The sequence below is a fragment of the Monodon monoceros genome, unplaced genomic scaffold (genome assembly GCF_005190385.1).
Source record: "Monodon monoceros isolate NGI ecotype Baffin Bay Population unplaced genomic scaffold, NGI_Narwhal_1 Super_Scaffold_18, whole genome shotgun sequence".
NCBI lineage: Eukaryota > Metazoa > Chordata > Mammalia > Artiodactyla > Monodontidae > Monodon > Monodon monoceros.
The window spans coordinates 135,083,436-135,105,558 of NW_021703774.1; the positions used below are offsets into that span (position 1 = coordinate 135,083,436).

The following is a 22,123-nucleotide window of genomic DNA, read 5'->3' on the forward strand; positions in this document are numbered from 1 at the left end:
TAAAGATGCAGATGTAGAGAATGGACTTGAGGACACAGGGAGGGGGAGGGGTAAGCTGGGACAAAGTGAGAGAGTGGCATGGACTTATATATACAGCCAAATGTAAAATAGGTAGCTAGTGGGAAGCAGCTGCAGCGCACAGGGAGGTCAGCTCAGTGCTTTGTGACCACCTAGAGGAGTGGGATAGAGAGGGTGAAAGGGAGACGCAAGAGGGAGGAGATATGGGGATATATGTATATGTATAGCTGATTCACTTTGTTATAAAGCAGAAACTAACACACCATTGTAAAGCAATTATACTCTGATAAAGATGTTAAAAAAATAAAAACTTAATAGATAAAAAAGAAGACAGTCCATTATACCTCTCTTCTAGACCAAGCTATTTTTCTTCTAAAAGCTTCTAAATAAGGATAAATGTGAATTAAATATTTATTTTGGGGGGGTCCTTTAACCTTTTCAAGATTCTACTGCAATACAAATAAAAATGTAAGTGAAGGTATGAATATTCATACCACAGTCCCCTCTCCTGCTATCCCAATTCAACAGAGTTTGAAGTGCTCACTTGCTTTCTTACATGCAAAAAAGTGTGATTATACTACTCACATCCTCAAATGACACTTTGGCTTTTCAGTCACTCCAGGATCTGGTTCAAAAATGGCCTTCCTTTTTTTTTGTAGTGTTCTGTGGCTCCTTTCCAGTTTTTATCACAGACTTTGTTTTTCTCTGCTTCCTCTTCTCAGCTCAGCACAGTTTCCTCTGTCACATTCTATAAACCTGCCACTGTTGATGAGTCTTTTTATGTGCCATCTGAATCGGTCGGCCCCGTCTCATTACCTCTTGAGTTCTATCTTGAATTTCAGTGGCAAACAATTTTTTCTCTATCTGCTTTCTCTTCCCTTATAACTGATTTCTTAATTTGGTCACTGAATTAACTCTTTAAACACAGCGCAAAATTGAATGTCATCACTTTGCCATCATCAAATTTTGTCTACTTTGTTTAGAGTTGCATCACCAGTGCCAAGAAGAGTACCTGGCACCTGACAAATACTAAGTACATATTTGTTGAAAAAATTAAATACCTTGGCAGGTACTCTATGACAGGTTGCTTGGGTTGATTTAGATTACTTTTGTTCTTCATATGCCACAGATAAATATCTAAAATGTCATTGAGTACCTAGAAGTGGATAACACTTAATAAAATTTTATTTTAATATACACATTGTGACCTGATCCAATTATAGGCATTCTTCCTTAGCAGGTTCTTTTTTGTTGTTGTTCAGAAATGTAAGAAGAGAAGAGTTTTGTTATTTTCATTAACAAATTACGAGACTTTACTTCCTTTGCATATTAGTCCTAGTCTTTGGTCTATAATCTAGTCTTTAATCAATACAACAAATACAGTTACTTCATTTAAATGTAAACAGCAGTGATAAATTCACCCTGTAAATCAAATTGCTGGTGTTTATAAATGTATGTAGCAAGTACTAGACAAGAAGGGCTCATGGTCCAGGGAAAAGGATGCTAATAGAGAAAGTGCAGGGAAAATTTCTGGGTACTGTCCCTAATTTAAGATTTGGGGTAAAGGGGGATTTTAGTGAGTGCCTGGTTGGCAACAGGAGGGATTTGACGGTATGAGAAAGGTTAGATGGTGGCCTTCAAGGTTCAGGAAGAAACCAGGGTAAGGGTAATAGGAGATGAAGTGAGATATGGAAAAAGCATCAGGATCTTGGGAGAGGGTGGGGAAAGAACTTGGGAGAAGCAAGAATAAAAGGAAATTGAAGACGGGAAATACCAAGGACCAGGGCTTAGATGGTAGTCAGTGGACTAAAGATACGGCCCCTGCGCGCTAATGCTAAAAGTAGAAAGAGAAAGCAAAGAAAGCAGGCCTTTGAAGGGGAAGAGGAATGCTCAAAGGCGGAAACCAACAGGGGTGCGGTCCCTTCCCCCAAAGGGCATAAAAAAGAGGGAGGGCAGTCCTCCCTCAAAAGGCAGAACAAAGACGGAACCCTGAGCCAAAGGGTGCAGTAGAATGTGGGTGGGTGGATGAGCATCAGGAGGGAAGTAGAGGTCCAAGGTGTTCGAATGAGTCAGAGGCTTTAAAAGGGTGATGCAGTCAGGAGTTTTTGGAGGTTTTCACAGACAGCACTGGGATTTGGAGTTCCGGTTGTAAAAATATGTTTCGGACTCTCAGGAGATTTTTGCATGAGTTTGGTAGAGTCCAGTCAGGTTGGCTGGGGGTAGGTGGTGGTCAGTCAATGCTGGAAGGAAAATTCAAGGAGGGCTGGGAATTCACTTCAGCCAGTTTAGAGTGATTTCAGCGAAAGTTGTAGGGATTTAGGTCGAGTATGTGGGGGGTGCATTTCAGCCCGGGTGGGTTGGTTTGCCTGCTTTGGGCATGAATTTAAGTGGGTGCTGAAGGGTATGTCAGGCAGCGTGGCTGGAGGATTTCCTTCAGGACCGTGGTGCAAGTCAGGCCAGGTTTGGGGTGGGTTACAGTAGCCGCCGAGCGCACTGCGTTTAGGCTGGGGTGCATTCCGGGCCGCGCCGGGGCGAGCAAGTCCGGGGGCTGGAGTCCGGCGGGGACTCCGGCGAGGTTCGGGGGGAACCGCCGTCAGCGCCCGGCAGGATCGCCAGCTCGGGTACTTCGGCGACGTTCCGCGCAGCGCGTTGCACTTTGCTCCCGCCCCTCCCGCGGGAACCTGTTGCTGGAGGAATGGGCGGGCGGCCGCGGCGACGGCGAAAAACCCTCCCTCGCCTCCGCCTGGGCCTTACGGCGTCCCTTTCACCGTAGAGACGCTCCGCGGCGCAGCCCCTTCCTTACCGCCTCTATTAAAAAAAGAAAGAAGGAAAGAAAGAAAAATCACCCCCCAACCCTCACCCGTGACCGGCGGGCCCCGCGGCCTCTCGTGCGGCTTCCGGGAGCGGAGGCGCGGCCCCGCGGGCCGGAGGAGGCGGAGGCTGAGGAGGAGGCCAACATGGCGGCGCGCAGGGCTGGGCCGGGCCGCCGCAGCGCCTGAGCCCTCCACCGCCGTCGCTCGGCTCGGGGCGCCCACCCCCGCGCCCACCCTGGCCCGGCGGCCGCGGAGCGCGCAGCGCAGGAGTGCAGGGGCCCGCCCGGGCGCGGGGACGGCGCGGGGGCAGCGCCGCGCGGCCCGCCAGGCCCCGGACCCGCAGCTTCGCAGCCCGCCGGCTGGCGCGGCCCGGAGGCCCGAGCCATGGAATCGGAGGAGGAGCAGCACATGACCACGCTGCTGTGCATGGGCTTCTCGGACCCTGCCACCATCCGCAAGGCCCTGCGCCTGGCCAAGAACGACATCAACGAGGCCGTGGCGCTGCTTACCAACGAGCGGCCGGGCCTCGACTACGGCGGCTACGAGCCCATGGACAGCGGCGGCGGCCCCAGCCCCGGGCCCGGCGGGGGCTCGCGGGGCGACGGCGGCGGTGACGGCGGCGGCGGAGGCCCTTCCCGCGGTGGCAGCACCGGAGGCGGCGGCGGCTTCGACCCCCCGCCCGCCTACCACGAGGTGGTGGACGCCGAGGTGAGGAGGGGCGACCCATGACCCCCGCGGGAGAGGCCAGCGGGCTGGAGTTCCCTGGGGAGGGGACACACCCCACTGGGCTTGGAGTGCGGAGGGCTTGTGAGGCGGGGGAGGCACGGAGAGAGGGGGAATGGAACACCGGGCTCGTCGGGATGGAGGTCACCGGACTGGGGTCAAGTGGGGAGAAGGGCCCATGGGGAGGGGCTGAATGGGAATAAGGGCTGCAGGACAGGGCTGCGCGGCAGCGTGAGTAGGGGGTCTCTGGGCTTTGAGCTGAGCTCACTAACGGGGCAGGCCCGGGTCGGGGATGGGGAGAAGGGCCCAAGACTGGCATCCGAGGTGGGGAGAGCCAGACACATTGACCTGGAGTGTGTGATGGGGAGGACGCTTGTATCAGGGGGTGAGAAATGGGGTCCTAGGAGATTAGGCGAGGGCCCGAGATTTCGCGGCCCAGGGTTTCAGTGAAGGAGTGGGGAGGCACCAGGTTCAGAGTCAGAGAAAAAGTGGGATGGGCCAGCCAGAGTAGCGGCTTTGCTAGGGTCAGGAATGAGGTTAGGAATGGGGTTTGGGTTTTAGCCAAGGACCAGAAAGAGAGGAGATTGGTCAGGGTCTAAAATGAAGAGGGACTGGGCAGAGGCCAGGAATGACAAGAATTGATAGGAAGTGGGGAAGGGGCTCAGCTGCAATAAAGTCTGGGGCTGGGCGTCGTTGATAAGGTTAGATATTAAAGCCACGGCGATTAGACTGAGAGAGGTTAGAGATAAGAGGCCAGGGCAGGAGTCAAAGCTGAGGAGGGGCTAGGCAGTGATGGGACTGGAGTTGGAGGATGAAGCTGGGACCAAGTCTGGGTAAGCAGAGTACTGGTCAGCTATTAAGTCAGAAATGAGGGAAAGCTAGACTGGAGAAAGGGATTGGAGCAATACTTAGGGTGCTGTGTAGAGGGACAGGGACAGGGCGGGAGATAAGGGGACTGGAGAAGTCTGTTAAGGAGAAAGAGGGCCGTCTAGGCGAATGGCTTTGGTCAGAAATCTCAAATCTGGGTGGAGACGATTCCTTTTTGTTTTAGTTAGGGATGTGAGCAAAGAATATGGGGGGAGAAAACAGACTTTACCTGATTTTTTAAAAAGCATCAACCAGAAGCAACAGTGCTTGTGAATAATTACTTTGCAGAAAAATGGCAGCTCCTGGTAGGAGTTTTGGTCAGATTCACTGCTTGGTACATTTCAAGGGTCCAGTAGAGCGGGTTGGCCTACTCTAGTGGTTTGGGTTTTTTAGTAGAGATGTGAATTTAGAAAATTCTTAATGAAGCTAAGCATCCTGATAGAATTTTTTCGTAAATAATGTTCTATCCTTTTAGTTATATTCTTTTGCAGCAGTTTCTTGGGCTGAAGTATTTTGGGAAAGAAGGTGGCACTTCAAAAAGCCAGATTTCTTCGCAAGATCTCTTTGGTTTCCAGACTTCCACACACTTGGTTGATTGCCCTCTGTTACCTAGTAACTCAGCTAGATCATTAACTAGTATATGGCAGTAAAGGTTGTAATTAGTCCTAGTCTGGGGAAAAATTCCCATATATTTAAATGTACCTAAGTCACTTTAAGAAATGAGCTTCTCTTTGCAAGTCCCCATCACTCCTCTCCTTGTTCCTTCTAGTTTTTTTGTTTTTGTTTTTTTTTATAAATTTATTTATTTATTTTTGGCTGCATTTGGTCTTCATTGCTGCGCGCTGGCCTTCTCTAGTTGCGGTGAACGGGGGCTACTCTTTGTTGCCGTGCGTGGGCTTCTCATTGCGGTGGCTTCTCTTGTTGCAGAGCATGGGCTCTAGGCATGCGGGCTTCAGTAGTTGTGGCACATGTGCTCAGTAGTTGTGCCTCACGGGCTCTAGAGCGCAGGCTTAGTAGTTGTGGTACACGGGCTTAGTTGTTCCCCGGCATGTGGGATCTTCCTGGGCCAGGGATCGAACCGGTGTCCCCTGCTTTGGCAGGAGGATTCTTAACCACTGCACCACCAAGGAAGCCCCCTTCCTTCTAGTTTTGACCCAGTTTTGAAATCAAGAAGAAAGTCATTGCTTATTCTGAAGATGCTTGTATGGCCCTACATAGTTCAGTGTATCCTCATTTTGTGAAAAATTATACTCTTTTTTGCTTTTGTCACACCTTTTAATTTCCTAGAATTGCAAAATCAAAATAAATTATAATGCTTGGTGGTACTTTAACATTAGTTGTACTGCCTGTACATTTAAATACTAAGAATTGGGACTGGCTTCTTTGCACATGAATGACAGGCTGAGGAGTTTGCTTTAGTGTAAAATCCAGAGAATCTATGACTTTCTGAAGAATCCTGTCAAGTTTTCATTTCCTCTTGACCTGTGGATTTGGCTGCACCGTTTAATTTTGAGAGTTCACTAGGGGCTGGTTACTGAGGCTGCTTTACCCGGAAGAGTATTGGCAAGGATACAGGGAGACACTTTCCTGGCACACAGGAGCCTGGTGAGAATGTTTAACCCCGTTTTTGCCTCTGTAGTTTTACAACTCTTCTTGCATGCCACCTGTGCACCTTGTTGGTCATCCTTGCTGTAGACAGTGGGAACCTGAGGCATTTGATCTTGGGAAATAGGGAGAAGTGCTAAACATTGTTGAGCATCTACAGTGTGTCAGGCACTATGTTAGGTGCTTTATACATTTTATTTAATCCCCAGTGAGATAGCTAATAAGATCACCATTTTAGAGCTGTGCTTGGCTAGTGGCAAAGTCTGGATTTGAACCTGTTCTCTCTGACTTCAGACAGTGTGCTTTTCATTCTGCTCAACTCATGGTTTTAGGATTGAATTCATTTTAAGATAAGGAAAAATAAAGAGGGAAAGAGACAAATTTGGAGGCTCCTGTACAAGTCTAGGAATGATGTGGCTGGCAATTGCTGAATCAAGGCATTAGGACTAGGATAATGGGTAGAATGAAAGGAGAATCATCGATTTTTAAAGCAGAAGACTTTAGAAATTAATGATTAGTTTGGCTCCCTTGTTTTACAAGTGCAACCTTGCAGGCCCCAAAGGGGAAGTGACGTCTCCCCGTAGAGCTAGTTAATGGAAGAGATGGGACTAGACCCCAGGCCCATGCACTGCAAGTCCAGTGTACTTTCTCCCTACCAGCGGCCTGCCTTTCAAATGAAAAGGGGACAGGACACAGTAATGGGTTGAAGCAAAGGGAAGTATAATAAACAGTGTGAAGATTGCCAGCTCTTGTGTAATCTACTTGTTTTACTTCTAAAAAATTAGTACCTTGTTTGAAAATATATAAATTTCTATTTGCCCCATAGGAAATTTCAGTTTCAGTGTCCTCTTAAAAACGTTTGGGAATATACAGATTAAAATCTAATTGTTAAAAAAGAAAAATGATTACATTTATTTTATATTTGTCATTTGGGGACAGGAATGATCCTCTTATTTGGTATACATCTGATGCCTTCCAGGTCCTGGGGCTGGGAATAGCGTGCTGAACAGAACGTGAAGGTTACATTCTGGTGGATCTTAGTGCAAGCCACTCATTTTGCAAGAAATGACTGCCCACGGTCATGTAGTTAGGTAAACCAGTTTAGTAATTTGGGCCCATGCTATAATTAGTATTTGGTTTAAAAATTAAAATTTGGAAAGTAAAAGGCGTTAACTTCTGGTTCAGTAGCAGCAAGGAGAATGCAGATAAAAGAGACCCAGATATCTAGCAGAACACATAAAACTGCACAGAAAGCCACTTTTTAAATATCCCCCAGTGAAGTAAAGGTATCGCTTTGCAGAAAGTTGTGTTTGGTTGTTATTAGTATTGTTGGATGTAGACGTATATGTAATTCTTGGTCTCTGGGTCTGGACGGGACTTTGGAAAGTTATCCAGTTTTGATTTTGAATAGCATTACTTCAAACCCTTTCCACGACAGGTAGGAGTCTGTTCTATTATTAGAGAATGATATCTCACAGCTGCTGTAAATATCCAGATGTTTAACACCCCCACTGTCAGAATTCTTCAGTGTTTCTTATATGGCTGTCAACCCCCCTGGCCACTACTCAGGGCATGCCCTCTGGTTCTGCCCTCCACAGAGCTGGGAGAGAGTTGGTCCTTTAAGAATTGTGATCCTGTCCGGAGAGTTAGTAGAATTTAGAACTAGGAACTGTTGTAGGCACCTTTTAAAATTTAACAGTTGTGAAATATACCTTATTTGTTATTAAGTCTCCTTCTTTTGTCTTTAGAAAATACAAATATGGAATTTTAAAAAATAAATTTATTTATTTATTTATGGCTGTGTTGGATCTTCATTGCTACACGCAGGCTTTCTCTAGTTGTGGCGAGTGGGGCTACTCTTCATTGTGGTGCATGGGCTTCTCATTGTGGTGGCGTCTCCTGTTGCGGAGCACGGGCTTCAGTAGTTGTGGCTTGCGGGCTCTAGAGCACAGGCTCAGTAGTTGTGGTGTATGCGCTTAGCTGCTCCATGGCATGTGGGATCTTCCCAGACCAGGGATTGAACCCATGGCCCTTGCATTGGCAGGCAGATTCTTAATCACTGCGCCACCAGGGAAGTCCCTAAAATGGAATGTTTTTGCAAGGAGATTTTAATTAACAGCTAGAAATACCTTCCTCATTGTCTAGTTCTGTGATAATTAATATTCCTAGAAGTGACATTTAATGCTGTGATCTCACCAATATTGTGAACTGCTTGTTTTGTTCCTGTTGTATTGTGGATAGTCTTTCTGGAAGTATTTTGTCAGGAGTGTTTGCAAGATTTCATTGCTACTTTGTTAAGAGCCCCAAAGTTGGTCCTGCTAGAGTATGTATAAATCACATTACTTTGTAACTCTTTAACTCATTTCTGCCTCCTTTTTTCCTTTTGGTATTAAGTGGGTAGTTATACATGAATTAAAGTTATAATACATTATATATACAATATGTAATATGTTATATGATATATTAAGGTTTATATTAAAATTCATGCCCCTTTTCCCCTAAAATACACAATCCTAGCTCATTTGATATAGAGTAAATATCAAATAAGTAAATTTCAGTTATTATTTGTGATTTGAATACATGACTCATGGTTTCTGATTTACTGTGATTTGTTAAATTAGAAAAAGTGGAATCTATTTAAAAGTTTTAGAGTTAAAAAATAATTCCAAAAATCAGTTGAAAGTAAATGAAAAATAGGGAATCTGAAAGATTAATTTTGAAATAAGAACTTCTTTATAATCTAGTATACATGTATCTCCTTTGCGAATGAAGCATGAGTTCATCTGACAGTTGGTTCTCACCTTGTAATTACCTGACCATTTGCTATTAGAATGAATGTAATTTGGCGTGAAGGAAGTACCTCTTGTGTGTCAGTGAGTGTGTATTCTAGTGAAATCATAGTAGGTAGTGACAACTTTATACAACATAATAATGCTGTTAGCTTAAAATTTGAAACCAATTACAATATTAGAGAAGTAAATGTTGTAATGTTTTAACAATTTGAGGAAAGAGTTTCAACTGTAATACGACCCAAATAACAAGACATCGGTGTACTACACATCTTTGTACTTACTGCTCAAATATCATATAATATTGATTTTATTTGAATTTGAGTGCAAACATGAAAAATTTTTACTTTTAATAGAACTATTATATTTAGAAAGATTTAGTTCACTAATACGTTTCATGTCTGGAGTTCAGTTTTCCAGGAAATTTTTCTTATTTGGAACACCAGAGAGAAGTAAGAAGTAAAATACATAAGATTAAACCATTTCAAAACACTCCCATACATTTAATGCACTCAAGATCATGCATTTCATTCATTTGTGTTTTAGCTTGTTTTTTAAAAAACATAGTTCAAGTAAGTTTTAATATTAGGTTTCCTATCCAATTAGAAGTGTTTTGTAGTAGTCCAAACGTGAGGTGATGAGCTGTTGGAGGCAAATGCATTTGACAGTAGTGAGAAGTGACAAGTAGCCCAGGGGTAAAGGAGGGGACAGGAGAACTTTAAAAACAAAGCAGGCTCACCCGTTTGTATAGGGCGATGTGAAACAGCTTTATGTGCTACATGCCCCTGAGAGGCTGTTTTTACTGATGCCACGCTCAAGAAAAGGTTACAGTATGTTCTGTTTAAGAAAGGTCAGGAATGTGTAATACACTTTACCAAGGTTTTCATTTAAAAAAAAAAAGGAGGAAGAAGAAAGTTGGACACATTAAAGAAATAAGCTTTCAGGTACCTGGAAAATTCAGATACAAGGGACATTTCAGCCTGAGACTTCTACATTGTGGAGGCATTGCTATGTAGGTTGTGCTTCATTTTCAACAGTAGATTTTTTTTTAATTAATTTATTTTTGCTGTGTTGCATCTTCGTTTCTGTGCGAGGGCTTTCTCTAGTTGTGGCAAGTGGGGGCCACTCTTCATTGCGGTGTGCAGGCCTCTCACTATCGCGGCCTCTCTTGTTGCGGAGCACAGGCTCCAGACTCACAGGCTCAGTAGTTGTGGCTTACGGGCCTAGATGCTCCGCGGCATGTGGGATCCTCCCAGACCAGGGCTCGAATCCGTGTCCCCTGCATTAGCAGTCAGATTCTCAACCACTGTGCCACCAGGGAAGCCCCTAGAGTAGATGTTTTTTTCTCGCCTTCCTTCTAGGGAGTTTTAGTCTTTTTTAAGTTTGTATTTCTCATTCTCATTGTTATCATAGGAAATTTTATTATTCAGTGTTGAAATATTTTTCAGTCACAGTTGAGTTGTAAAATTTTTTTGTTAAGCTCATGTTAGTAGTAGGTGACAGTAGATTTGGTTTATTTTTATTTGTTCTGAAGAAAAGAGCGAACACAATTAAGTTGATATTTCATTCTGATAATCTTTCCAGAAATTGAAATGCTTTAGCCATGAAGCAGAGGTGTGTGGAATCTTTTTCTAGAGCTAAGTTGAAGATTTTATTTTTCTTCTTAGAAATAAGTAATACCCTAGGTGCCCACCAAAGTCTTTGCACTTCTTAAGTTCTAGCACACAGTTCTCTTTCCTGTAGTGTCTTAGTCAGTTATGTGCATTGTAAAATTCAATTGACAGCATTTGATTTGCTTTCACTTAGGTTTAAGATGTTTATGTTAGAAATACTTTATTAAAAAAAAGTAAATATGATACATTCTTTATCAGTAGGCTTCCAAAATGGTTTCTGAAATCAAAATCTTTTCCAGAAAGATTTGCTGGTCAGACATTCTGTCGCCAAGGCTTTTCAACTTCTGCTTTGTGTTCTTTTAGAATCTAGCTTTTCATAAACAGGTCAGCATTTTTTGGCTTTTTTTCCCTCTTTCCATTTCTCTTATATTGGCAATTTTTGTTGAAAATTGAATTGCTTTGTGAAACATAGTTAGAAGCCTACAGCGTAGCATTTTGGTAGCAATTTAAAATAAATTTCAGATCCTAAAAAATATGAAGATATTCCCTACTGCCCATGGCAACACCATCTGTCAATTATTTAATTTATTCTAGACTCCTTACTCTCTCTTCTTATCAAATAGCCTGTTAATTCTAACCCTAAACATCTCTCCTGCCCCTTTTGTCTATTTCCTCTGTTACTGCTTTGGTTTTATTCAAGTGCTTTTCTTACTGTTTCTCTGTGCCACTCACTGGTGCCAGAATGATCTTTGTAAAATGCAAATTTTAGTTATGGGATAACCTCGCTTAAAAATGTTTGGTGGGGCTTCCCTGGTGGCACAGTGGTTGAGAGTCTGCCTGCCGATGCAGGGGACACGGGTTTGTGCCCCAGTCCGGGAGGATCCCACATGCCGCGGAGCGGCTGGGCCCGTGAGCCATGGCCGCTGAGCCTGCGCGTCCAGAGCCTGTGCTCTGCAACGGGAGAGGCCACAGCAGTGAGAGGCTCGCGTACCGCAAAAAAAAAAAAAAAAAAAAAAAATGTTTGGTGGTTCCTTATTTCCTGTAGGTGAGATCTAAACTTTCTTTCAAGGTCTCCATACTTATCCATCCCGTCTTACCTCCTGTGTTCCAGTGCCATGCTCTCCCTTGCAGTTCAGGGGCCATCTGTTCCCTCACTCTCACCCCCGAACCCCAGTATCCATCTGCCTGGCTAACATGGATTCATTCTTCAAGATTACCTCAAATGCCATTCCTCCTCAAGGCACACTTGTCTCACACAGCCACATTCTCCCACTGCATTCTGTATGTACACCAAGTAAAGCAGTGATGATGTTTTAGTTAATAAAGAGATGTGTTTACATATATGTATCTGTTTCCATCGGACTTGAGGAGCAGGATTATTTCTTTCTATCTCTGTGTCTTAGGACCCCTGGCTCATGATTGGATGGATAACTAAATGAATGGATGGAAAGAACACCTTAAGTGAAATAAAAAGTCAAATGGTATTTGAAAGAGTATTGAACCAGGAACTTGGGAGACTGTACATTTCTCTTCAGGGTTCTGTTGATTGCCAACTATAGTATTGGGCAAGTCAGTTTGCCTCTCCGAGCCTCAGTTTTATCACCTATGTAATGGGCACTAGATCTGTGGTTAAATTTTTTCATTCTTTCACCTCTTTAAGAAATTTAAAGCTATGAGGCCTTTCAGAAAACAGCACATATAAATATACACACTTGGTTTTTTAAATAAACTGGTGCTAAAACACTAATGCTGTTATTTTTGGGTGATAGGACATACAGGTAATTCTCTTTTTTCTGAATTTTGAAAAGTATATAAACTTTATTAAATGAAGATGAACCAAAACCATTAAAAATAAAAATAGCTTAAAAAAATAGACTGAAGTATTTCATGATTCTTAGGAAAATTTTGCCTAGACTCCAAAATTATTTTAAAACTTTGCTACTGAGGAAAATTAAATATAGAAAGATTTAATTCGTGTTTTATCTAACTGAAATACAGAAAAAAGTATACTGCTTCCTAACATATAATTGGGAACATTTTTTAAAAATCTAGATTTTATATTTGATTATCTACTTATTAGATAGGTTCCAATTAGTTCTAGTTGTAAGAAAACTGGCTTGGAAGATGTGGTTCAGCAGGACTTTTCAATTTTGAGTCACGTCTTGTGCTTTAATGGAGCTTCTGTTTAGTTGCTTTTCCTGCCTTTCTCCTTTTCTTCATGCTCCCCCCCGGCCCTTGCCTAATATCTCAGAGCATTTTGCCTTGTTGACTGTTTTTAGGACTTTTCTTATCTATGACTCCAGTGTGTTTGGATTGGCCTTTAGGTTACCTGCCAGCATTTAAAGACTATCCAAGATCTATGACTGTGTTTTGGAAACAGCTGTCTTTAGAGCACAGTTTTTCTGTTTTGTTTTGTTTTGCTTTGCCAAAGGGATGGAATAGAGATGCACACCTGGCCAACAAGGCCTTCACTTGTCACCTCTCTTTTCTGTGACCTGTAACACTGTTACTCATGATTGTTGGGCTGTTGCTGGGCTCCCGACTCAATCTTATCTGCTGTTTTCAAGAAACATTCCACTCACTTGACTTTTTCTGTCATTTGCATACCTTAGTGTACTCTTTCATGTGTATTTACACATTTATTTTTAAGAGGGCGAGACTGCTATTTCCAGTATTTTTATTAAATGGAAAATAAAGAGTTCTCAGAAGAAAATCTCTAGATTTACGTTAAATAATGATACAAATCAAATTCCAATAATTAAAACAGGCATTACACCAAAAATGTCAGAGCAGCCAGACAGTTAATAGCCCATTTAACTAACCATACCTTCATTCAGTAGGTTTTTATTGAGCATTGACTGTGTGGTAGGCACTGAGCTAGATGCTGGGAATACAGTGGTGAACCAATCACACATAGTTCCTTCTCTGTTCTAGTTTCAAGGCTGATGGATTTCTTATGCTCTATGTCCAATAGATTATAATGTTATAATTCAGAAAATTAAGGCCTTGAAGAGTTGTGGGTTGAGTGTGAAGAGATTAGATCTATCAAAAGCATTTGAGTAGTGCCTCAAGAATTTTTTTGTGATGTAATTTGATCTATAGTGGTATCCATTGCCAGGAAAGCAAGTGATACTGTTTTTTCAAGTGATATTTCTTTAGTGCCATGGAATGTACAGAATTTGTATTTATTTACTTGTTGAATGTTTAATATTAGTAGGTTAATGATTCTCTCAACTAGTATCTCTTTTAAGAATGATGCTAATTATTTCAACTAAGTGTCATTACTTTTTGTCCTAAAATCATGAATATGTATTTTTTTCCCAGAAAAGAGAAATTGCCCTAGGAATGGGTCTTTTTTAGGCTAAAAATCGCTTATGATTGTTGATAATACCCCCCAAAAAGGATGTTTTAAAGCTGGAGGAATGTTGTTGATTTTAGAAAGACTTAACGATGGTGGCAGTAACAGTAACTCTAAATGAAAAACCTGTCTGCTATTAATAACGTTAGGAATCCTTAGTTTATTATCAATATTGTGTGTGTGTGTGTGTGTGTGTGTGTGTGTGTGTAGTTTTATGTTGGAGTGGACTGTCTTTACTAAAATACTGTAATACTTTGAAAATGTTAGTCATTTTCATTTTGTAAGATTTCCTTCTCATGATGGCTGCTTCATTTGAAATGTTTTGGTGAGTTACAGTAGCAACAGATCATTCTGTATTTCACAAGTTTATATATCATATTTGTTTTTGAGAAAATGTCAGTTGTCTATTAAGCAATCAGTATTCTTGGTGTTGAAGTTACACCAGGCAAAAAATGTTTGTGTAATATAACATTTGTACCATAAAAAACAATTGGTTCATGATATGTGTACATATATACTGACATCTGTAGAGAATAACAAGCGAGTCCTGTTTGCTTTTTATTACTTTGAGGTTTTTATGCTTGGAGTATAAAACAGGTCTGTGGTAAAAGAATTCCAAGCATTTGTTAAGGAAGATCAAAGACCAGAATCAATGCTGAGTTACCTTGGATTCACCCAGTTCACAGTGGTTATAATACAGGAGAGAAATATCAAGAATACCTTACACTTCATAAAACAGAAAAATCATCTGTAGAACTGAGAATATTTCCTGTCCTCTCCTCTCCCTATTCCAGTAAACATTACTAAAAGTTGTAAATTTCAGGATTAAAATTGAAGATTTGTTTCAAAGCTGGAAGGGACCATTGGGATCTTTATGTATCTTTTTTTTTTTTTTTTTTTGCGTTACGCGGGCCTCTCACTGTTGTGGTCTCTCCCGTTGCGGAGCACAGGCTCTGGACACGCAAGCTCAGCGGCCATGGCTCACGGGCCTAGCCGCTCCGCGGCATGTGGGATCTTCCCAGACCAGGGCACGAACCCGTGTCCCCTGCATTGGCAGGAGGACTCTCAACCACTGCGCCACCAGGGAAGCCCCCATTGGGATCTTTAAATCTCGTCGGTTTAGGGATGAGGACCTTGACTCTTGGATCATTAGCAAAGTCAGGAAGGGAACTAGCCTTCTCCTTCTCAAGAAGTGTTTTGTGTAGTTTACCACACTGTCTTTCTGACATGAGGAAGTCTTTTACTGTAGATTATCTTTAGTATATCCTTCCTCATAAACTTGCTGTATTTTAATCATCACCATTTCCTTTGTTAGATACTAGTTTCAGTTAAGGGGGCAAAGGTGACATTTGATTCATTTTTTTTCCCCCTTGAAGGTGTTTATCTTGTTTACCTTGCTTTCTCATTCAGCACTTTCTAATGTCAGCAGCTGTTGACAAGTTTATAAAAGGTGGTGAGGGTTGAGGAGAGGAAGGTTGAACAAGTGCTGTCATTTGTGAAGGTGCTGTGTCCGTCTGTCTACTTAGCATCCTTGTAAACCTGACAAGGATTAGTGACCCCCTGCCTGAGTCTATCCATAGTTGCACATGGGTACTGGGTATTTAAAAATAAGCTTAATGGTCAGTATATAAATCTTTTGAAATAATATATGCCTAATTTGTATATCTTTTACTTTCTTAAAACTGCCTTTTTGTTCTCTACGTATCAATTGTAGGTTTGAAATCAAACATTTTGAATGATACCTTGGAAAGGTATTAATACTCTAAAAACATGACACTTGCCTTAATTATATATTTTAATGAATACAGAAATAAAACAGCATGTGTTGATTAACTCTTAGAAGATACATTAAAAAAAAAAAATCAGCCTTAAAATATTCCAGGTCCTGGGGCTTCCCTGGTGGCACAGTGGTTGAGAGTCCGCCTGCCGATGCAGGGGACACGGGTTCGTGCCCCGGTGCAGGAAGATCCCACATGCCGCGGAGCGGCTGGGCCCGTGAGCCATGGCCGCTGAGCCTGCGCGTCCGGAGCCTGTGCTCCGCAGCGGGAAAAGCCACAACAGTGAGAGGCCCGCGTACTGCAAAAAAAAAAAAAAAAAAGAATACAAATAACAAACTCTGGCGATGTGGAGAAAAGGGAACCCTCGTACACTGTTGGTGGGAATGTAAATTGGTGCAGCCACTGTGGAAAATAGTATGGAGGTTTCTCAAAAAACTAAAAATAGAACTACCATATGACCCAACAATTCCACTCCTGGGTATATATCTGAAAAAAACAAAACACTAATTTGGAAAGATACATGCATCCCAGTGTTGATAGCAACATTACTTACAATTGCCAAGGTATGGAAGCAACCTGAGTGTCCATCAACACATGAATGGATAAAGAAGATGTGGTATATATATATATATATATATATATACACACACACACACACACACACACACACACACACACACACACAAAGGAATACTACTTAGCCATAAAAAAGAACGAAATTTTGCCAATTGCAGCAACATGGATAGACTTGGAGGGCATTATGCTAAGTGAAATAAGTCAGACAGAGAAAGACAAATACTGTATGATATCACTTATATGTGGAATCCAAAAAATACAACAAACTAGTGAATATAACAAAAAAGAAGTAGACTCACAGAAAAAGTAGAGAACAAACTAGTGGTTACCAGTGAGGAGAGGAGACGGGGGAGGGGCAATATAGGGGTAGGGAATTAAGAGGTACAAACTATTAGGTATAAAATAAGCTACAAGGATAATATTGTACAACATGGAGAATATAGCAGATACTTTATAATAACTATAAATGTAATATAACCTTTTAAAGATCATGTAGGGACTTCCCTGGTGGCACAGTGGTTAAGAATCCCCCTGCTAATGCAGGGGACATGGGTTCGAGCCCTGGTCCGGGAAGATCCCACATGCCGCGGAGCAACTAAGCCCGTGCACCACAACTACTGAGCCCCAACTACTGAGCCCGAGTGCTGCAACTACTGAAGCCCGTGAGCGTAGAGCCCATGCTCTGCAATAAGAGAAGCCACCGCAATGGAAAGTCCACACATTGCAACAAAGAGTAGCCCCCGCTCACCACAACTAGAGAAAGCCCGCGGGCAGCAATGAAGACCCAGCGCAGCCAAAAAAAAAAAATCATGTAATAAAGTATTAGGCCATATATTAAGCACTTCAAATGCATCATTGAGTTGAAAAAAAAAATGCAGGATTGAATCAGAAATTACGCATTGCATTTGGTTATCATATCCGTTTAATGTAAATTCTAGAATAGTCTTTACATCTCTTTAGTCTTTTGATACTGACATTTTTGAAAGTAACCCAGTTCTCATATTGTATTTTTAAAAGATTTTATAATTGAATCATTTTAAATGCACAGGAAAGTTTTATCATTGTCTATTAAGGTAATAAGGAAAACTGAACAAAAATATTAACTTCTTTCATGACATAAGTTGCTCTTCTTTAATAAGACTGCACATTCAATCATCTTTATTCTGATCTTTTATAGAATTTTAGCACTTTTAGAGCCAAAGAGGGGTCTTAAACCTATAGGTAAGCATTTTCATTTTATAGATGAAACTAAAATATGAAGTTATCAAGTCTTATCTAAAACAGTGGTTCCCAACCAGGGGCGATTTTGCCCCTGGAGACATTTGGTAATGTCTGGAGACCTTTTTGGTTGTCACAACTAGAGGGGTACTACTGGCACATAGTGGGTAGAGGCCAGCGATGCTGCCAAACATTTCACAATGCACAGAACAGCCCCCCTCAACAAAGAATTATCCAGCCAAAAATGTCAGTAGTGCTGAGGATAAGAAACCCTGGTCTAAAATCATACAGCTAGTGGTGGGCTTAAATCCATGTGTCTTTTTTTTTTTTTTTTTTTTTTTTTGCGGTACGTGGGCCTCTCACCGCTGTGGCCTCTCCCGTTGCGGAGCACAGGCTCCGGACGCGCAGGCTCAGGGGCCATAGCTCACGGGCCTAGCCACTCTGCGGCATGTGGGATCCTCCCGGACTGGGGCACAAACCCGTGTCCCGTGCATCGGCAGGCGTACTCTCAACCACTGCGCCACCAGGGAAGTAAATCCATGTGTCCTGACCCTCAGTTCTGTGTTCTTTCCACACACAAAACATACAATGCCTGGCTTTCGCTCCCTTTCATTCTCCCTGCCTTCATCCTCCGTTTCTTCACTTTGAACCTTTTTTGTTAAGCCTAATGAATTTCTTGATGCCTATAAGGATTAAGATGAATTAGAGCATATTGCTAGAAGAAGATGGAGTATCTTTCTAAAAGAGAAATATAAAAGTGCTTTCAGTGGAGTTTTGTTCCTATAGGTTAAAATGTGTGCAAAATAACCTTTTAAAAGCAGTTTGGATAACCGTAACAGCTCTTTACTTTGTTTATATGATGTTTGAGTTTACAGAGCATTCTCACATACATTATCTTATTTAGTACTCACAAAACCCCTTTGTAGTTATAAGCAAACAAATGGCAGTGTCCTTTTCAAAAGTGAGGAAATGAAGGGTCAAGGAAAACAATATATCCCATCGGACTGTGGTCAGGTAGGCATTAGTTAAAATTACATGGAGCAAGATTTCAGTTGAACTTTTATCTGTGCTAAAAAGGAACAGGCAGTCTCAAAATGTCATAGGCTCCTGGTTCCTAGACCTGTTTAGGCAGAAGCTCTGGGTTATTTCCGGGGATGTGGAAGGGATTTAGGTATCACCAAAGGTTTAGCCACTGGCGGTAGAGTGGAGAGTTAGACACAGCTTGTTCAGTAACACAATCCAATTAGTGCACCAAACCTGTGAATAGATCAAGTTTAATACAACACAGTATTTGTTGTTATGGAGATAGAAGAAAGTGCTTTAAGTATGCCACACTCTCTCTTTGGTGGCAGACTCTCACACATACAGTTCTGTAGGCCTAGAATCCCTTCCCCTTCTCTTTCATTTCCTAAGTATTTATTAGGTGCTTAACATTCATTCATTCATCCACCAAATATCTACTGAACACCTACTCTGTATCAAGGACTGTTGGAGATAGTGCAACAGACAAAACAAAAATTCTGCCCTGGTGGAGCTTATATTCTGGCTGAGGGAAGACAGACAGCAAACAATTAAGTCAAATGGAGAATGATGAGTGCTATAGAAAAAAATTAAGCAGGGAATGGGGCAGAGAGCATGCTGGACTAGGGGGTAGGTGTCACAGGGCTGCTTTTTAAAATGAGGTTCAGAGGTGGAGAGGGCAGCTCCTCACCAGAGCCTTGTAGGCAACTGAAATGGCCTTTTTGTCAGAATGAGGAAGGCAAGCGTTGAGGGTTCTGAACAGGGAGGTAACGTGATCTTATGGGAAAGATCCAGAGTTTGTTTTTGGATGTGTTTATTTAAGATGCCTATTAAATACCCTGGTGGAGATGTCAGACAGGGAGTCGGATAGATGCCTGGAGCCTAGGGAAGAGGTCCATGCTGGATCTAAACTGTGAGCGCCTTCAGCTCGGAGATGGTATTGAAGACCATTAGCCTGTGCATTCTCAGCAGGGCCAACAGCACTCCAAAGGGCCAAAAATTGTTTCCTGAGGGGTGAGGAAAATCTTAGATATTACAGTGGTTGGCTCCAAAGCTCAACCCTAGCCAACACAATCTTATTCTTTAGTATTTAATAAATGGAGATGGGATGATTGAGAAAAACAAAATGTTTAAAAGGCTCCTCGAAGGTGTGATCATGAAAACAAGGTTGAGAAACACTGCGCTAGATGTGACTCCGTGAGATCGCCAAGGGAATGTGTGTGTGTCTGAAGTAAAGAAGAGTTCTGAGGACTGGGTTCCCCGGTACTGCAGTGTTTAGGGACTGAGGTGGCAAGGAGGAACCAGCAGAGGAGAGCGAGGAGTGGCTAGTGAAGAGAGAGGAGCCAGGCAGGGGCTTTGTCCTGGAAGCCACATGGAGGAGGTGTTTCGGGGCCATGGGTCCCTCAGCTGAGTTAAAGGTTGCTGGTGGGCGGGGTCAGGTGAGGACTGAGCATTACCGTGTGCTCGAGGCTGAAGAAGCTGGATGCTTACTTAGGTCTCAGCCTAAATGTCATTTCATTTGTAGGCTACCTTTGACCATGGTAGGCTGGGTCCCCTTCTTATTCTTTTTTTTTTCTTTTTTTTAAAATTGTGTGTGGTGAAAAACACAAAACATAAAATCTACCATCTTAGCCATTTTCGAGTATACAGTTCAGTAGTGTTACGTATAGTTACCTTTTGTGAAACAGATCTCCAGAACTTTTTCATCTGGTAAAACTGAAATTCTGTACTCATTAAACTACAGTTCCCCTTTTTTCCCCTACCCCCAGCTCCTGGTAACCACCATTCTTTCTGTTTCTATGAATTTGACTACTTCAGATACCTCATAAGTGGAATAGCACAACGTCTTCAAGGTTCATTCACGTTGTAGCATGTGACAGGATTTTCTTCCGTTTTAAGGCTGAGTAACATTCCATGGTTTCCCCTTCTTACACACTTGCATAATACTGTTATTGTAACAAGCTCCTTACAAGAAATTATAATCTCTTATTTAATTGTCTTTTCTGATAGGCAGTGTATCTCAAAGCTTCAAAGACAGAATGTGTTTGTCTTATCCATTGATGTATTCACAGCTTCTGGATAATACTGAATGGGAATTCAGTGTAAAAACAGAAGACAGAATACTTTACATTGCTTGGAGGAATCTTGAAAAATTTGTTAAAGAGATGATACTTGAACTGATTTTAAAGACTGTCTTAGTCTATTCAGGGTAATATAATAAAATACCACAGAATGGGTGTTTTATAAACAACAGAAATTAATTTCTCATAGTTCTGTAGGCTGGGAGGTCCAGGATCAAGGTGCTGGCAGATTTGGTGTCTGTTGAGGACCTGCTTCCAGGTTCATAGACGGCTGTCTTCTTGCTCTAACCTCACATGGTGGAAGGAAGGGACAAGGGGGTGCTCTGTGGTCTCTTTGATAAGAGCAGAGCTCTGATGACTTGTTCACTTCACAAAGGCCCCACCTTCAAATACTGTCATAGCAGGGACTGTGTTTTGGCATATGAACTTTGTGGGGACACAAACAGTCTGTAGCAAAGGCAAAGTGCTAATTTATTGGGTTGAAAAAGAGCGTTTTAAGCATTCTCGGCAGGGGAAAGAACATAGAGGTAGCATGGCTTCACAACAAGGCCTGTGTACTCAGGGGTCTGAGGAGCTTGATGTGGTTAGAGCAGAAGGGTTTGGGAAAGTGGCAGGTGAGGATCTCTTTGTAGGCCGTGGTCAGGTGGTAAAGAGCTTTGCATGCCAGTGCTGGAGACTTGCTTTTACTTTCTAGGCACTTACTGGCAGCTGGGAGCTAAAGGAAGTTTCTGAGCAAGTAAGTGATGGGATCAGATTCCTGTTTTTGGTTTGGTTTAGTTTTTGTTTTGTAAAGAAAGCTCACTGTGGCATTTTGGAGCGGACACAAGAGTGGGGATAGAATGGCAGGAACAGCAGTCGTTTACGCGTGTCGGCTGCAGTCTAAGCAGCGTGCAGCGAGGGCCTTAATTAAGGGGGTGGACGGCTAGGAGAGACTACTGAGAAGAAATTTCTGGGGTAGAATCACTGTGGTATGGTGACTGACTGGTTGGGAAGATGACACAAAGTTTCAGAGATTAGGGATAGTAGAAAAGAAACAAATGTGAAGCAGAAGAACACTGAGTTCTTTGCAGAGGTTGAAGAGTCTGACAGGGATATAGAAACACTCATCTGAAGCTTGAAGAGAGGTCTGGGCTACGGGGTATGACGTGCCTGTTTGCTGTGGTTGGCCCCTCTACGTGGATGCTGTCCCATTTGCGTAATAATCCTGCAAACCAGGCACTGTTCTCTATTTTTTGTTGAGAAAACCATGGCACATAGGGAAGTTGAGAAGCTTATTCAAGGTCATACATCAAGCAAGTGGTGGTGACAGAATCAACATTTAGATCTGTCATTTGGGAATATACAGTAAAGGAAATTTCAACAAAATTAAGAATAAAAGGTACTTGCTTCTCCTAGAAAACCCCTTATCTAGAACTTTAGGAATATCAGTGGATTAAGAAATACAAGTGCTTTGGGAGAAAAAGAGTTGATAATCAATCCTCTCTTACCTTCTCAACTCTTGGTTTAGGGGACATTATATAAATTTTTTGTTTGTTTGTTTTTTTAATAACAATTTACCTCCATTCTGGAGTGGTGATTTTAGGGACTGTGTCATCCTACCAGTTTTAGGAGGAATTGGAATACCTCCAGGGGTGCTTAATCTAGAACCTGAGATTTGGAGAAAC

The 22,123-nt window shown here is 42.3% G+C and overlaps 1 protein-coding gene across 6 annotated transcripts in view; it reads left to right on the plus strand.

Annotated features, from left to right (window-relative positions):
• The first annotated feature begins 2,000 nt into the window (after positions 1-2,000).
• USP24 (ubiquitin specific peptidase 24) overlaps positions 2,001-22,123 on the plus strand; it is a 150,876-nt gene continuing 130,753 nt past the window's right edge. For 4 of the 6 annotated variants that reach the window (XM_029229986.1, XM_029229991.1, XM_029229988.1 and 1 more), the window contains exon 1: positions 2,001-3,539. In XM_029229986.1, coding sequence (XP_029085819.1) covers positions 3,216-3,539 — 324 coding nt within the window. In that variant the 5' untranslated portion in view covers positions 2,001-3,215. The remainder of the gene's footprint in view (positions 3,540-22,123) is intronic. The other 2 variants (XM_029229990.1, XM_029229989.1) reach the window with 2 other exon arrangements.